Genomic DNA, 14,046 nt, shown 5'->3' with positions numbered 1-14,046 from the left:
TATTGCTTCTATGCTCTTTGTTATTACACACACATTATTTTTTAATAATTTTATGTTTTATTAATGTTATTAGGTAGTTTCAACGATTAGATGAGAACATTTTTGTAAATATCTCTACAAACGAGACGAATACAATATTATTGTTATTATTAATAATAATAATAATAATAATAATTACTATTATATTTAATTGACATAGTTAGGTTGTTTAATTTAACGACTTACGTTTGTGTCATTTTATCCTAGCAGCAAAGCTGTATCCTACTGGTGACTTTTATTTTGAAAGTGTGTTTGAGGTGGATTTGAAAGGGAAATCAGTATCGGATTCACAAAGCGTTTCAGTGGGAACCTTTCAAATCTACAATGTTGGGCACGGCGTCGTGAGTAATAACGTAATGTCCTGCAAAAGCGAAAGGACAGCATTGTCCATTAACTAAGTGAATGATCGGTAAATGCCTCCTGCGGCTACAATTAGCCCCTCGTATATGTCGTTTAACTTGACAGAAGGTCGTTTTGCCACAAGGTTTGCTTGCATATTTCAAATAATTAGCTTAGTTAGCCAGCCGCTGGCGTTGGTTAGCTTAAATCTAGTCTTGTGAGTGCTGTGATGGCTTCTGCAGTGTCTAGATCACGTAACGGTTGTTTTAGCGTGTGTAACGTTAACGTTACCGACAGATTACGCTCATTCATATCAGTTCGTGCCATGTACAGTAAGTTAGTACGTGCGAGTCAGCACTTCATTTGAGGAAGTAGCTAACTTTAGCGTACATAGCGAGGACAGGGAATGGAGAGGCTGTGTTATAAAAAGCCACTGAGTTCCCTAGCTAGACAGCACCATCTGCGCATTCGAACAAAAAGCTGTGCTTGTGCTGCTGCTGTCTTTCTAGGCAGCTCCCTAGGTGTTGAAACAGAGCCAGACTGCAATTCCTGGTCACTGGACATGACAGCCTTATGACTAATACTCGTTTCCCTAAAATAGCCAGAGGGTCATGCAGCTCTCACATGTACGATGTTGCCACACGAATGTATTTGTATATGTTTGTATTGTACATTTGCATTTGGCAACATTACTTCCGTGTGTGGTGGGCTGTGGGTGGGTCTAATGGACTTTGAAAACCTGTTATCTCAGTTTGCTGTGCAGCTCTCCAGAGATTATTTATGTGTGTGTGTGGGATCAGTTGAGGGAGGTTCTGCAGCACAGGCTGATCTGCTTACATGTTTGCAATTGGGGCCCTTGCTTGTGTTCTAAGCTGATCTTTTGTCACCCAAACTGAGTGTTTTTCCCCCCTAAGGATCAGCTCAGCTTTCCCTTTTGCAAACTTGTCTCTCCGCAGGTGAGTGCAGGCTAAATGATAATGGCACATGTTGGGGCAGTAGTCGCAGCAATGGCTGGTGTGATGGCCATTCTGCTTCATTCTTCCATACACAAGATCGAGGAAGGACATTTAGCTGTGTATTACAGGTGAGTGTAAGGAAGTAGCATTGAAAATATGCACAGATTTTATGCTTCTTATGTTAATAATTAATAAAATACCTGTAATATAGTTGAAGTTTGGTGGAAAGGCTAAATCAGTTAACGTTGTTTGTTTACAGCTTTGCATTAAAGGCATAGTTGATCCAAAAAAGAAAATAGTTGTTTGCCCAAGCCTGTATGACTTCCTTCTTCTGTTGAACATAAAGTAATATTTTCAGAAAAAGATTCAAGAGAAACTTTTTTGTCAATCTAATGGACATCAGTGGTCACCAAAACTATCTGATTATCAACATTCTTTAAAATATTTTCCTTTGTGTTCCATAGAACAATGAAAATCATACAGGTTTGAAATGACATGAGGTTGAGTAAATGATAACAGAATTTTCATTTTTGGGTCAACTGTCTCTAGGTAACATCACAGCTTCTTTATAACAATAGTTGTTAGGTAACACTTTACTTGAAGGGGTGTGCATAAGACTGACATGACACCTTCATAATCATGACATGACACATGTCATGAATATGAAGGAGGTTTTATGCATGTTTATGACAACTGTCATTAAGTGTCATTCGCTCAGTTATGTCATTTTTAATGCAAATATGACATTATTTGACCTACCCCTACCCCTACCCTTACCCCTAACCATAGCCCATAGCAAAGACATCTCAAACGATGTCATCTTTGCATTAAAAATTACATAACTGAGCGAATGACACTTAATGACAGTTGTCATAAACATGCATAAAAAACCTTCATATTCATGACATGTGTCATGTCATGATTATGAAGGTGTCATGTCAGTCTTATGCACACCCCTTCAAGTAAAGTGTAACCAGTTGTTGTAATATTTCTACACAAATGAAATTGATGTCATTTATCATTCATATAATTAATTTGCTTCCTAATTCTGGTTCATGTTTTTTTCCACCCATTTTTTCAGAGGAGGAGCTTTGTTGACAACTCCTAATGGGCCGGGTTACCATATAATGCTGCCTTTCATCACTTCATATAGATCAGTGCAGGTACAAATGTCATGTATTTACAGTTGGCCAGATAAAAAAATAATTCTTGTTTTATTACAGCTGTACACATTGCATATAATTTATTATGATCTTTTTCTACAACTTTTGGGACATGAGTGGATTTTTGAGGTTGTTGAATATTTAGCATTTACATTTATACATTTAGCAGAAGTTTTTATTAGAAAGTTAGAAAGGAAACCAAGCTAGAATATTGTTAAAGATGCTGATTTTTTTCCTCACGTTTGCATTATGTTTCTAGACAACCCTGCAAACAGATGAAATAAAAAATGTGCCTTGTGGAACCAGGTAATCCTTCGTGTTGTTGTTATTCCATCAATATGTCCTGAAAACTGCTTAAAATTGGTCATGATTAAATTGTACTGGATATTTTCTGGGCCTCCTGAATGAAAATAATAATTTCTTTGTCTTCCAAAGTGGGGGTGTCATGATCTATTTTGACAGAATTGAGGTGGTCAACATGCTGGTTCCATTAGCAGGTAAGAGCCTTAAAGGGATAGTACACCCAAAAATAAAGGTTCTGTCATCATTTACTCACCCTCAAGCCTTCTTCAAACCTGTATGACTGACTGTCTTCAGTGGAAGGAAAAATGAGATGTTAGGCTTTGACAAAACAAGGTCATGCTCTTGTTCTCTTCCTCGACAGTGGTGGAAATAGTGAAGAACTACACTGCAGATTATGACAAGACGCTAATCTTCAACAAAATTCACCATGAGTTAAACCAGTTCTGCAGTGTGCACACACTACAGGAAGTCTACATAGAACTGTTCGGTAAGTCACTGATATGTCAAACAGTTTATTCAGCCAAGTATACTGTGAACTTTCAGTTGTTTATTTGAGTGCTGCAGTTTCTGCTGTGTCATTAGTTTTGTCTTTGGTGCCTTCTCACCGCAAGAACATTTGTCATGGACTTGCATTTGTGTCGTTTTTGTTTGACAGACATAATTGATGAGAACTTAAAGACTGCACTGCAGAAGGATTTGAATGCTATGGCTCCTGGCCTCACAATTCAGGTATGGCTTTTAATCTCTGTGGTTTCAGTTTTGACTTGAGCAGAATTCGATGATTCCATAATATTTTGCAGGCTGTGCGAGTCACCAAACCTAAAATTCCTGAGGCAATCAGAAGAAACTATGAGCTAATGTGAGTGAATATATTTTTCTGTACAATTTGATTGGATGTCATAGTTTATCTCCATATTGTTTTTTTTTATAAATTAAAATGTTAGTTTTTTTTTTTAAAGGCTTGAGCAATTTTAAGCATTTTTTTACTCTTGTTGACCTTTAAAATTTATATAGTGACATTTAATATACACTACTGTTCAAAAGTTTGGGGTTGGTTAGATTTTTAAATGTTTTTGTCTTCTAAAGTCTTTTATGCTCACCAAAACCACATTTATTTCAAACACACAGTAGAAACAGTAATTCTGTGAAATATTATTACAATTGTTTTCTAATTAAATACATTTTAAAATGTAATTTATTCCTGTAATGCAAAGCTGAATTTTCAGCAGCCATTACATCAGTCTTCAGTGTCACATGATCCTTCAGAAATCAATCTAATATGCTGATTTGATGCTCAAGAAACGTTTTTTTATTTTTATTTTATTTTTAGGTTTTGCTGAAAGTTCAGAAGAACAGAATTTATTTGAAATAACAATCTTTTCTAACATTATAAATTGTCCTTGGATACATCTGTCTATGGTGTTAATCAAAATTTCCCTTGCTTTCATCATCTGCAGGGAAGCGGAGAAGACCAGGCTGCTCATCACCGCTCAGACACAGAAAGTGGTGGAGAAGGAGGCTGAAACTGAGAGAAAGAAGGCCATCATAGGTGAGTCTACATTTCCAAATATAGTGCTGATCATGTATAGAGTCATGGTTTGTCCTTATTCATTTTATGTGTTGATCTCATTGCAGAGGCTCAGAAAATGGCTCAGGTGGCGGAGATTCACTTCCAACAAAAAGTAATGGAGAAGGAAACAGAGAAAAAGATCTCCGAAATTGAAGGTTGGTTTGTCTGGTTTATCTACTGAGAATGTTCATAGCACGTGCCACGCAGAGTGTGTTGCTCATCAGTCACATTTATTTGATTGTAACAGATTCTGCTTTCCTGGCAAGAGAGAAGGCAAGAGCAGATGCAGAATATTACACTGCTGCAAAATTTGCTGAAGCCAACAGGGTAAAAACAACATGAAACAACTTTTTTTTTTTTTTTTCACATTTTTGTGTTGATGTATTTTTTTTACCTTTTAATTTTAAGAAAATATGAAATATTGGTGTAAGACTCAGTACTCAACATTCAATACTTTATTGATGTAACTTTTTAGAGAAATCCTTGGAAGAGCCCATTTTTAATTTTTAAATAAATTTAAAAATGTTATTTGGTGCATTTAAAAAATGTTAAACCAACAGGTTTAAAGGAATAGTTCACCCAAAAATGAAATTTGGCTGAAAATGTACTCGGCCTCAGGCCATCTAAGATTTAGATGAGTTTTTCTTCTTCATCAGAACAGATTTGGAGAAATTTAGCATGACATCACCAGCTCATCATTGCATCCTTTGCAGTGAATGGGTGCCGTCAGAATGAGAGCCCAAATAGCTGATATAAACATCACAATAATCCAAAAGTAACCCACACCACTCCAGTCCATCAGTTAATGTCTTGTGAAGTGAAAAGCTGTGTGTTAGTAATAAACAAATTCATCATTAAGATGTTTTTAACTTCAAACTGTTGCTTCTAGCTAAAATAATGCTAAATTCCCCCAAATCTGTTTTAATGAAGACCTACATCTTGGATGGTCTGAGGGAAATTACATTTTGAGCAAAATGTAATTTAGCATTTTTGGCTGAACTATTCCTAAATCACAGGCTGGTTTAAAGGGATAGTTCACATTCAGTTGCTGGTCCCCATTGACTTGCATAGTGTTTTTTCCCCCTTACACTATGGAAGTCAGTTGGGACCAGCAACTGAAGGTAAACTATCCCTTTAACAGTAAGTTTGTTAACTTTTAGTGCATATCTGTACAATCGATTCTGTTCAAAAACACATAATAAAGTAGATTTTGTGTGAAATATTTTCATACTTTTCAGCTTACCCAAAGCTTAAATATCCTTTAACTTCAACTATATTAAGTAAGTGCCTGTAGGAGGCTCTAGCTGTTGTCATAGTGGTACTAGTCCACTCTGAACACATGGAGGCACACTGACACATGTCTTCAGCAGAGATGATTCCACACAGGATGTGCTCATGTCATTTATCACACCACTGTCTCCCTCCTCCACAGCTGAAGCTCACACCAGAGTATCTGGAACTGATGAAATATCAGGCCATAGCCGCGAACAGCAAGATCTACTTCGGTCAAGACATCCCAAACATGTTTGTAGACAACAGTGCCTCCCATCCGACCGCGGGCCAGGGTGCGGCAGACTCGGCAGAGCAGCTGGAGGCCTTGAGTATAAAAGAGATTCTTAAGAAAGCGTCCAAGCCCAAAGCCACAGAAGGCCACTGAGGGGCCTGAGAGCTGTCCACCCCTCTCTTTCTCTGTTTTCTCTTTCTCTCTCTTTCTCTGGGTGCTTGTGAGGCATGCTGACATGGATACTTTTCACTCTTCTTCTGCAGTGGGGTTGGGTGCTTGGCTAACTGTGCTGCGAGACTGACACACAGAGCCTGTGTTTTTCCAGCAGTCACTTGTGGACTAAAAAGGAATGTCCAGGAGCTGTGCTACTAAATATTGCCAGGTCGAATTGATGCGATCCAAATCCCCTCCCCGACTCACATCAGCGTGCTTTTTCCCCTTTTTTTGCTCTCAACTTTTGCTTATGTTTCACAAATCCATGCTAATTATTTGTCAGATGCAGATGCATCTATGTGAAGTATGTGAACTTTTCAAGGTTTACCTTTATGTGTCGTCTTTTACATAACTGGAATTATAAGGCATCACACTAATTGAGATCAAAGGCAATGGCCGATACAGCTACAATCCGATAAAACTCATTTTGTAGCCAAATTTTGTCATCTACTTTTCCTTCATATGTTGTTGAAGGGGTACTTCACCCTAAAGTTTAAATGCTGTCATTATTTATTCACCCTCATGTCATTCCAAACCTCTATGGCTATCTTTCTTCTGTGGAATATATATAAAAAAAACAAACATTTTTTTCAAAAAGACTCATAAAATAAGTCAATGGGATCCAGTGTTGTACCTCCCTTGGACCCCATTAACTTTCAATATATGGACAAAAACTTTATTGTTCTACTGAAGAAAGAGTCATGCAGGTTTGCAACAACGTGAGGGTAAGTATCTGATGACAGAATTTTCATTGTTAGGTAAACCATCCCTGTAGAAAAGTCCTTGTTTCCATCATCACTAACTTTATTATAATCACTAAAATCTTAATTTAGTCCAGCCACAACTGCAGAGATCAGTGGCTTTTACATGTGTATGTAAGAATCAGTTTGTTTTAAAATCATCCCTGCTTGTTTCTTGTTGATCTTTGGTTGAGAATTTTGACACCTGAATACTTTGGTGTGAATTTAATTTAATATAATGTCAGAAATAGTGGGTTTGGTATAGTGTTGTGTAGTGTGTTGGTGCCCTGTGCCTGTTTTTGAATTGTTGGTTCTTAGAAGGTGTCACACTGAACATGGGTATGTGGCTTTCATAAAGTTTCATAAAACGTTAAAGGTTTGATCCAGGGCTCCAGCCTTTGAAAAGCTTTGAGATGGACAGCTAATGGATTCTATATAGTTGAGTCTGTTCCTTTATGACTGAAAATGCCTTTATGACATTAGTTAAACTTGCTTGTTTTGTCATTACTGGAAGGAGTTTATTTCAAAGGGAATTCAGTAACAATAAGGGCTGCTGTATTATTAGGCACTATTGTTTTTTTTTTTAGCTTTGATGGGTGAATGCATTAATGATCAGACATTCTAACAACATAGGATTGCATGCTGGGTGCCAGATGATCATTTTCTGAAGCCTCAAAAACTTAATCAAAGTCACCACTAGGGGAAGCCGGTGCTCTTCAAGAATCAAACTGGGCAACAAAGACCTACGTCAATCAATAATAATAATAATAATGCATTAAATCAAACCATCCAAACAAGGCTTTGAATAGTGTCTACTAGTACTACCTCTCAGGAAAAGAGACTTGAATGACCTGGATTTTTTTTTGTACCCTACATCAAACATATATAAGTTGTAAGGTCAGATACAAGGTCATGTTGTCTGTGTAAATCTGTCACACAGCACATAGTCTTACATCCTCTACATACTTTTCCATTAAAGAGACAAGCATTCAGTTAGTCTGGCTTCTCTTATTCCCCCTTAAAATGGACTTTTATTGTTTTCCTTCAGGGTGTAAGTTTAATTGTCTTAAAAGCTTTGAAGCAATTCTTAAAAAAGATTTTTCTGTTCATATGATCCCTGTGATTCTTATGGCTGATTAAATGAGAGAGGACAGAACTTGACTGCCCTGGAATAAACTCACTCTGTGAATGTCACTTTTTTTATGTCAGCATAATTTAAGCTCCTAATTTTAAAACATTTATACGCAAAATTTATAACATTTTGACAATGTTCAGTTCTGTGAAATAAAACCTATTTTGATACCATGAAAATGATTTTCTTGGTGTTGCAGTTGTGTGATCATACATTAAGGAAGTGTACATCATGTCCTATTAAGGAAGTTTCACAAAGGTTAGTGTCATAGATTGCGTCATGAATTAAATGTGATTAGTTTAATATGAGTTGGATATATTTCCCAGAAATGAGGAATAGAAACTAGATCTTACGCATGTAAGAACTATATTATAAAATCTAAAGCATAAGTGCATGCAAAGCTTGCCACCATGGGTATTCAAGGTGCCACTCTTATTCTAATATTCAGATCTTCAGATGTGACTTTGGTTGCTCCTGAAATGTATGTTTTTCACCTGTTTTTCAAAGCAGAATGATATATGATTACATGCTAAAATTTAATAGGAGATGATTTGATGCATAGAGTATAGAATGTGTTTAAATCTAACCTGATGACAAAGAGAAAAAAGGTCCATGTTGACATTAAAAAACGAGCATTTGTTACTCTTGTATTCAATCTTACATTTACTGTTTTGGGAATAATCTGATAGCCAGTTATTCTCCAAAAATAACTGGACAATTCCAAAAAGCAGTTATGACCCATATAGTCCTGTTTGCTTTGCAAATAAACTCAGAGTGTCTCAGTCAGTGGTATTTGTCCAAGTTCAGGAAATGTCAAAAACTCTCATCGCCAAGTAACAAATTAGCCTGCTTCAACTTTTTGATGCAGGACTCAGACATGAGTACATAACAGTACATGAGTGGAAGAAGGACAAAGGAAGGAAACAGTCACTCCAGGAAGTGGGCAAAAAGGTCTATGTCTCCAGCTGACCTTAAAGAGAGAACAGAAGCTTGAGCTCCCTCAGGAACTCCTGGGTAAATATCAACCATTCAGATCTGGTCACCAGACCGAGTCAATCCCCAGACACAGAGTACATTTCCTGTTCCTGACAGTGAATTTAGCATTAAGACTTATAGATTGAATAAAAGGCATGCTGTTTCTTCAATTAAAGTGTATAATTTAGAACATGAGTCTGTATATTTTAGGTTAAAATGTGCTTGTGTGTCCAGGATGTACCACATATTTACTTCTTGCACTACTCATCAATGATATATAGGAAGTGGCTCCACCAAAACTAAAGGCGACCAACAATATTTTGGATTGTGGTAGATTTGTCAGGCCAACAGGATTGCCGATTCCATTAAGTCTTATTTGATTTAAACATTGTTTACTCATGAAATTAACATTTTTATTAACTGAACAGAACTGACTCTATAAGTCACGTTAAACAAAGTTCACCGGACAGCAAGAATTTAATGGCTCCCAAATGACTTCTACAGGATACATCACTTACACAGTCTTACTCAGCACAGGGATGCTGGCCAACTTTTCTTTCCATAGTTCACTGAAATGGAATGAAAATAAGCCACGTGCACTGTTAGATGAAATATCCACTAAACCCTTTTATTTATTTGTACTAGAAAAACTAGGCCATCAGCCTAGCAGAACACATACCAGTAGAACATTTGTTTTCTTCTGTTTTTGTAGAGCTGATGGCAAATGTGTGACCTGCCTACAACCATTGCAGGAAGGGCAGTGCCCAGGTTTTGTAGCTGTTTGGAAGGACTCTGGTGTAAGAGACTGTTCCCATGACAACTATGATGAGATTTATGAATTACTAGCAGCAGCCTGAACAATTGTGTTCTGTGTTCAGTCTGGCTCATCGCCCTGCTCCGTCCCCTGAAGCGCCGTGCTGCCGGAATTTACCACAGAGTCATGGGGCAGCTTCTGTAAGGACATGATAGATGATAAGCCTGGCTTCTCTCAACCAGCTCTGATTAGCACAATAATGCAGGCCAGTCTAAGGGGATTTCTACAAGCTCAAATCTGATTTTGTGACACATGACGTTGTGGTTTTAACAGAATAGACATAGCAAGCTGTAGCCAGCATGTGAATTGAAATAAATCTGACTGGTTATGAACATTTATTATGCATTATATACACACATACAGTACTATTCAAAATTTTGGGGTCAGTACTTTTTTAAAGGAATTAATACTTTTCTTTAGCAAGGATGCATTAAATTGAATTAAGATCACAGTAAAGACATTTATAATGTATATACAAGTTCTATTTTTATCTATTCAAGTTTCTATTCATCAAAAAATCCTAAAAGAAGTCTTAAAAATATTAAGCAGCACAACTGTTTCTAACACTGATAATAATAATAAATGTTTCTTTAGTGCCATGTAAGCATATTAGAATGATCTAACTTAAAAACTTTTATTTATGAAAACTTCCACCTCAGCAAAATCCATTATTTGGCTAAAACCATGAGAAAAGCAATACAAGCCCATTGCAGTTTTGTTACAGATGTTGTATGAGTCAAAGTGATTCAGAAAATATAGCTAATATTAGAGAGATTTCTGAAGCATCATATGAGACTGAAGACTGGAATAATGACTGCTGCAAATTCAGCTTTGCCATTTCTTGCCAAAATCAGTTTTTACTTGTATCTGGCATTTAGCAAGTGTTAATGTGCATATGTGTGTGCTTCTCTTATCTTGCCATGGGAAGGAACCGTTATCTTACTGCTTGCACAACCCTTTACTCATACTGACTCCGTGCAGGTCTGTTTTTAAGGGGTGAGATCTGAAAGCAATGCTTTGAGGTTTGTTTTACCCCTGGGTGTGTCACAGGGTTAACATCTCTCCCTGATAACACCTGTCTGAAATCTGAGTTTATCGCTCACTCCTTTTTTCACTCCAAGATTGTTCCCATGCTTGTCATCGGTTTCCTCCTGGACTAGTTCATTTCAACACTGGCACAATAATGAAACTTAAATTAGGCCATCTTTCAATCCTGCAATGTCATGTCTAGAATAGTAATCAGTAAAGTATTTGTCTTTATTGTATCAGCCAGGATGCATCTCATTTAGACTAATAGATATTCACTGATGGATAATGTTTCTGATGACAGCAGACAGCTTGTTTACAGATCACACAGGTGAAAAGTTCAACAGAGAACACAGATTGTGTTATGTGAACATCTGCAGTTATATACAGCAAGGATGCAAAGGAAACATCCATGCAAGTCAATCCCAAAGTACGTTTATGGATCTCTCTCATCTTCAGTGATCTCATGAAAAAAGAAGTGACTGTATGTTGGAAAACACAATAAACATGCCAATTACCTGTTATAAAAATACAGAACGTTTCCCTAAATGTTTTTCATTCAGTTTGATTACCATGTGGTTTTCATTGCATTACAAACTCCTCCCTCATTAATCTTCCAAGAGTCATTTAAACAACATAAAAGAAAGAAAGGCTTCAGACAGTCATGTCTTGGTCTGAACAGAAACAGATGTACTGGGATAGTAATCAAGGCTATCCCATACAGCTGAACTGTTTCAAACAAATATTTTTTTTTCTTCACTGGAACTGTACCATCACATTATTATGAATTTACTATGCAGTGTCATGCCTTGAGTTTTGTTTGTTTTTACTGTGTGCAAAACAAAACAACACTATTGTCATGACATTTTACACTTCTTTACTTGACCTGATGATCTCAACCTTCCAAATGTTCATAAATTGCCATAATGAACACTTAGGTTGAATGTCTCTGCAGTGCAAACCCAAACAGCACAGCGGTGAAGACTTTCAGTTTGAGGTTTACAGGCCTACTATTATCCATTGATCTTAAAGGAATATTCTGGTTTCAGTGCAAGTTAAGCTGAATCAGCAGCATTTATGGCATAATTTTGATAACCACAAAAAAACACATTTTCTTTCAAAAAGATCCAGGCCTCATTGAGGCACTTACTATCAGTGTTGGAGGTAACGCTTTACAAGTAACATGAGTTACGTAATCAGATTACTTTTTTAAAGCAATTCCTTTTTAATTTAATATATGTTTAATATAAGTTATGAGTATAATATATGAGTTACTTTTAAATAATACTTTAAATAAGTAACGCCAGTTACTTTGTTTTCCCATGAAGTGACTAACAGCTCTTCTGTATCCATGTTGAGAGAAATTTCGAGTAAGTGCAGAGGCGTTGTGTGTGCTGTGTAAACATGATGGTAACTGTAAATCTAGACTTAATATGAACATGCATTTACTCAACTCACCTGCACAAAAAGTTTCAGTATTCCTCAAAATCAAAAAAAGTGAAATGCAAACTCAGAATATGATGCAAACCTGCAATAACTGAATGTTAAATAATACAAATCTAAAAGGTTTGTTTGAGATCTGCCCTCTACTGTACAGATGCGAATTTACATTTCCTTCAGCCTGAGGCTTCTTCATTTCACTTTTGGTGTGAAAGGGCTTATACAATTGCCAAAAATATAACTTTTTTATATTAAAGGGGTCATATGATGCAATTTCAAAATTTCCTTTCTCTTTGGAGTGTTACAAGCTGTTTGTGCATAGATAAGATCCCTGAAGTTGCAAAGACTAAAGTCTCAAACCCAAAGAGATATTCTTTATAAAAGTTAAGACTTGTCCACGCCCTCTAAAAACGCCTCGTTTAAACATGCCCCCTCATGTCTACGTCGCTATGTGGGAAGATTGCATAACACCACCCAAATGTTCATGCAAAGAAAGAAGGCATAACTTTTATTTTCGCTGTAGTATTGTTGCTGCTGCCGCCGCCATGTCGTGAAGGCGCTGTGTTTCGTTGTAAAAGTGAAACTACTTTGTTTGGCCTTCCAAAAGAGGACGATATCCGCTTCGTCATGCCTAGAGCTGATCTGTGCTGGTCGCTGAGGAAATACATCAACTTCGCGCTGTGGATCGCCGGATCGGCTTTCACCGTGGACACCGCTCCTTCGTCGAATCTGCCGGCCCCACCGTTCTCAAGCCCGCTGTGTGTTTCGTTGTGAAAGTGAAACTACTTGGTTTGGCCTTCCAAAAGAGGACGATATCCGCTTCGTCATGCCTAGAGCTGATCTGTGCTGGTCGCTGAGGAAATACATCAACTTCGCGCTGTGGATCGCCGGATCGGCTTTCACCGTGGACACCGCTCCTTCGTCGAATCTGCCGGCCCCACCGTTCTCAAGCCCGCTGTGTGTTTCGTTGTGAAAGTGAAACTACTTGGTTTGGCCTTCCAAAAGAGAAGCAGCCAGAGACTCACCTCGCCTTCGAAATAATCCAACTGAGGTGCGTAGACCAAAAAAGTTTGCCAAAGGTGAAGAGCTTGAAAAAAGTCTGCACACTCAAACATCAAAGAGTCACAAGTGAGATGAAAGCAATATGAGCAATTTACTGAGTAAAAGCAAGGCAAACGTTTCGGTCACATGTTGACCATTTTCAATGCCAAGCTCAATTAGCTTGGCATTGAAAATGGTCAACATGTGGCCTTCCAAAAGAGGACACAACTACAAATCAGTGGTTAAGTTGTATTTACAACACTGTTCCAGAACAGTTCAACCCAAATATTCAGATGTGTGCAGCACATTTTATGGAGGACTGTTTCCTGAACCTGCAGAGTAACATTAACCTACAATGCGTCTGTGCACAAAGGCTGTTTCTATAATGTGGGGCAGTTCCAACTTTGCAAGGACAGTCTGGCGCTTCTGACTCACAGCCTGTAAGTAAGTTTTTTATGTTTAAAGAATTTGCCACTGACGATTCAAACGTGAGTTTTGAGCAGTGTAGAGTAGCGCTTGTTTGTCGTTTCTCCGATCACAAATGCAGACATGGTTTTATGTTTACGCGGCACAATACGCAACGCAATGTGTAAAAACAGTATAAGTCATTATAATCCGTAATTATGTCCCCACTGGATGCAACAAATGCCTCGTTTATAATGGGTTTTATGTTTTTGTCTCATCGCTCCGGCTGGGACACTGCATCACAGTATGGTAAGGGGCGTAACATTTCCGTCACACGCTTGAGGTATTCGGCCAATCACAACGCACTGGATAGCTGGCCAATCAGC

The 14,046-nt window shown here is 37.6% G+C and overlaps 1 protein-coding gene across 4 annotated transcripts; it reads left to right on the top strand.

Moving 5' to 3' along the window:
- Nucleotides 1-282: 282 nt before the first annotated feature.
- erlin1 (ER lipid raft associated 1) lies at nt 283-8,004 on the top strand. 4 transcript variants are annotated; one of them, XM_016294197.1, is made up of 12 exons: nt 283-392; nt 1,335-1,462; nt 2,416-2,497; nt 2,757-2,803; nt 2,933-2,994; nt 3,162-3,287; nt 3,456-3,529; nt 3,601-3,659; nt 4,258-4,349; nt 4,436-4,525; nt 4,618-4,697; nt 5,803-8,004. In XM_016294197.1, exons 2-12 carry the CDS (start codon nt 1,350-1,352, stop codon nt 6,025-6,027), a joined length of 1,050 nt encoding a protein of 349 aa, XP_016149683.1. In that variant the 5' UTR covers nt 283-392; nt 1,335-1,349; the 3' UTR covers nt 6,028-8,004. The 4 variants fall into 4 exon arrangements, with proteins under 4 accessions (XP_016149683.1, XP_016149681.1, XP_016149680.1 ...); XM_016294195.1 differs by having other exon boundaries at nt 283-448; XM_016294194.1 differs by having other exon boundaries at nt 283-523.
- The last annotated feature ends 6,042 nt before the right edge of the window (nt 8,005-14,046 follow it).

Source organism: Sinocyclocheilus grahami, unplaced genomic scaffold, assembly GCF_001515645.1.
Source record: "Sinocyclocheilus grahami isolate Dianchi unplaced genomic scaffold, SAMN03320097.WGS_v1.1 scaffold313.1, whole genome shotgun sequence".
In the NCBI taxonomy this organism is placed as follows: Eukaryota; Metazoa; Chordata; class Actinopteri; order Cypriniformes; family Cyprinidae; genus Sinocyclocheilus; species Sinocyclocheilus grahami.
This window is presented reverse-complemented; position numbering and strand designations above follow the sequence as displayed.